This window comes from Colobus angolensis, unplaced genomic scaffold (assembly GCF_000951035.1).
Source record: "Colobus angolensis palliatus isolate OR3802 unplaced genomic scaffold, Cang.pa_1.0 Scaffold6, whole genome shotgun sequence".
NCBI classification, from domain to species: Eukaryota; Metazoa; Chordata; class Mammalia; order Primates; family Cercopithecidae; genus Colobus; species Colobus angolensis.
This window is the reverse complement of record NW_012119598.1, coordinates 14,363,169-14,366,353: the sequence shown is the minus strand read 5'-3', so window position 1 is coordinate 14,366,353 and position 3,185 is coordinate 14,363,169. Positions and strand designations below refer to the sequence as shown.

Here is a 3,185-nt window from a genome sequence, read left to right as displayed (position 1 = left end):
CAACCCAAATGTCCATCAGTGACAGACTGGATTAAGAAAATGTGGCACATATACACCTGGAATACTATGCGCAACCATAAAAAAGGATGAGTTCACGTCCTTTACAGGGACATGGATGAAGCTGGAAACCATCATTCTCGGCAAACTATCACAAAGACAGAAAACTAAACACCACATATTCTCACTCATAAGTGGGAATTGAACAGTGAGAACACATGGACACAGGGTGGGTAACATCACACACTGGGGCCTGTCTGGGGGTGGTGGGTTTGGGGAGGGACAGCATTAGGAGAAATGCCTAATGTAAATGACAAGTTGATGGGTGCAGCAAACCAACATGGCACATGTATACCTATGTAACAAATCTGCACATTGTGCACATGTACCCTAGAACTTAAATTCTAATAAAAAATAAATAATAAAAAAGTTAAAAAAAAAATAAAAGGAATAACAAAAGAGTCACAACACGCCATTCTTGTGGGGTGCACCCAACCCAACTACACTCCCAGTCACACTAAAGCTCTGCCTGAACTCACATCCCTTCCAGAGATAGGCTGCTCTCTATCAGCAGATAGATAAGGCCTACTCCAGGCAGACTAACGTTCTCCAAACAGGAAGCATTTGGAAAAATTACAAACATGATCTGGGTGGATTCCAGTTTCTAATCTGATGTAATTTCTTGAAAGAACAAGATGCTTAATAAAAAGCGTGCACATACTTTTCCAGGAATTATCTGTATGAATCCTGTGCTCAACCCATAGGAACATCCTTAAGGACTTCAGAGTCTATCCCTAGAACTCCCTCCAGCCCTAAAGGTCTTTCGTATCCCAAATGGAAACTGTCATCCTCCTGCTGAATATATTTCTAGATCAGAATGACTTCTATTAAGGTACCCCTTAAAGCAACTTTTAGAAACATATTTAAAAAGTCAATGTATGTTTGGTTTTTAGGAAACAGGATGTAAAACATAGTAATGTTAATGTGGTATGAAATTTTAAAAAAGAAAAAAAAAAGGCCAGGCATGGTGGCTCATGCCTCTAATCCCAGCACTTTCAGAGGCCGAGGTGGGCAGATCACCTGAGACCAGCTTTGCCAACATGGTGAAACCCCATCTCTACTAAAGATACAAAAATTAGCCTGGCATGGTGGCGGGCACCTGTAATCCCAGCTACTCTGGAGGCTCAGGCAGGAGAATCGCTTGAATCTAGGGTGTGGAGGTTGCAGTGAGCCAAGAACGTGCCACTGCACTCCAGCCTGAGCAGCACAGCAAGACTCCATCTCCAAAAAAAAAAAAAAAAAGAAAGACATTTCCCAATGGCTAAAGGAAAACACGCCAGCATGTTTTGTGGTTCCAACGTCAGCGGCCCACTTTTAACCAAGGTCAGACACACACTTCTGAATCCCGCCACAGACTCTAGCAGCCTGCTCTGCACAGCTGGGAACACCAAGGGGTGGTACAGTTGAGTGGAACTGGGTTCTTTTGGTTCCTTTCCACTCCTGGGGCAAAATGGAAGCAGGAGTTATTATTTCTGAACAGAAGAGTTATCCAAAAGTTGAGAATGATGCAAAAAGAATTCAGCTTGGCCTTTCAGTTTCGTTCTGAAGCATTGCTAAACAGGTCCACCTAAGAGTCACTGAATTATAAACACTTGTTAGAATTTATATTCACTATAGACTAAGGGCCCAGATAGGTTAATCTGTAAGTTTTTGCCACATAGAGCTACAAAGTATTTGTGTCCAGGAGAAAATTTAACCTCATACTGCCCTATAGGACAATACCAGTTTTCCTCCCCTGCAGAGAGAGGATTTTAAAGTACAAAACATGTGTAAAAAGCTTAAATGCAAATATTCTGGCAGAAGCAACAAAATGTCCTAGATGGACTTGAGTATAAGGATATAGGCTCTGAAGGTGCCACAGAAGGGTACCTAAAAGGGAAGACGACAGGCCGGGCGTGGTGGCTCATGACTGTTATCCCAGCACTTTGGGAGGCCGAGGCAGGCAGATTACAAGGTCAAGAGACTGAGCCATCCTGGCCAACATGGTGAAACCCCGTCTCTACTAAAAATCCAAAAATCAGCTGGGCGTGGTGGCATGCACCTGTAGTCCCAGCTACTCCGAAGGTTGAGGCAAGAGAATCGCTTGAACCCAGGAGGCGGAGGTTGCAGTGAGCCGAGATCGTGCCACTGCACTCCAGCCTGACGACAGAGCGAGACTCCGTGTCAAAAAAAAAAAGAGAGAGAGAAGAGGACAGAGTGGCTTTCTCTAAAACCTTGCCCAATATCTAATTTGATAGAGACATCCCCCTCAAAGTGTAGGACTTTCAGGTACTTCACATTTGGCTGCAGGTGAGGCAATGGGTAAGAATGACTTACTTGAACTTGGCCGAGCCATTTTCAGGCAAATCTGGTTTCGTGTGGAGGCTGGAGGCTTCAGGCCACAATATAGCTGGGAAATCAATCGACTGGGGACAATCTGGAGAGGTCGCATCAGGGTTGTTTGTTGGTAGTTCTAATGCTTGAGATGGGCTTTAAAAAAATCACAAAAACAAATATTGTAGAAGTAATCAGCAAATAGTTTTATATATGGAAATATTTATAAATATATATTTTCTATATTATACAAACACATCAGGTATATTATATTATACCCACATGCACACATACACGAACGTCCTTTAAAAAATCTTTAGTAACAGATTATCCTCTAAACTGGCTGTTTTCCATTTGTATTCTCAAGTGCTCCTACAAGTACAGAGGTGCCTTGGAGCAGTGCTTCTCAAAGTGTGTTCCCTAGACTAGCAGCGTCGCCATCACCTGAAATCTTGTTAGAAATGCAGCCTCTGGTTCCTCAGCCTCAGATCTGCTGAATCAGAAACTCTGGGGGTGGACCCCATCATCTATTTCCAGGTGATTCTAGTAACTACTCAAGTTTGAGGACCACTAAAATGCACAAGAAAGGGTTAGATGTGAGAATTCATTTGAAAACTTGCTGCTTTTCAAAAGGTATGAAGCCAGGTGCAGTGGCTCACGCCTATAATCCCACCACTTTGGAAGGCCGAGGTGGGTGGATCACCTGAGGTCAGGAGTTCGAGACCAGCCTGACCAACATGGTGAAACCTTGTCTCTACTAAATACAAAATATTAGCTGAGAGTGGTGGTGCATGCCTGTAATCCCTGCTACTTGG

General features: G+C 43.4%; 1 protein-coding gene across 3 annotated transcripts in view; it reads right to left on the bottom strand.

Moving 5' to 3' along the window:
- The window catches only part of SIRT5 (sirtuin 5), a 35,319-nt gene extending 32,597 nt beyond the window's left edge, over positions 1-2,722 (bottom strand). For all 3 annotated transcript variants that reach the window (XM_011962716.1, XM_011962718.1, XM_011962717.1), the window contains exon 1: positions 2,374-2,722. In XM_011962716.1, coding sequence (XP_011818106.1) covers positions 2,374-2,488 — 115 coding nt within the window. In that variant the 5' untranslated portion in view covers positions 2,489-2,722. The remainder of the gene's footprint in view (positions 1-2,373) is intronic.
- Between the last annotated feature and the right edge of the window lie 463 nt (positions 2,723-3,185).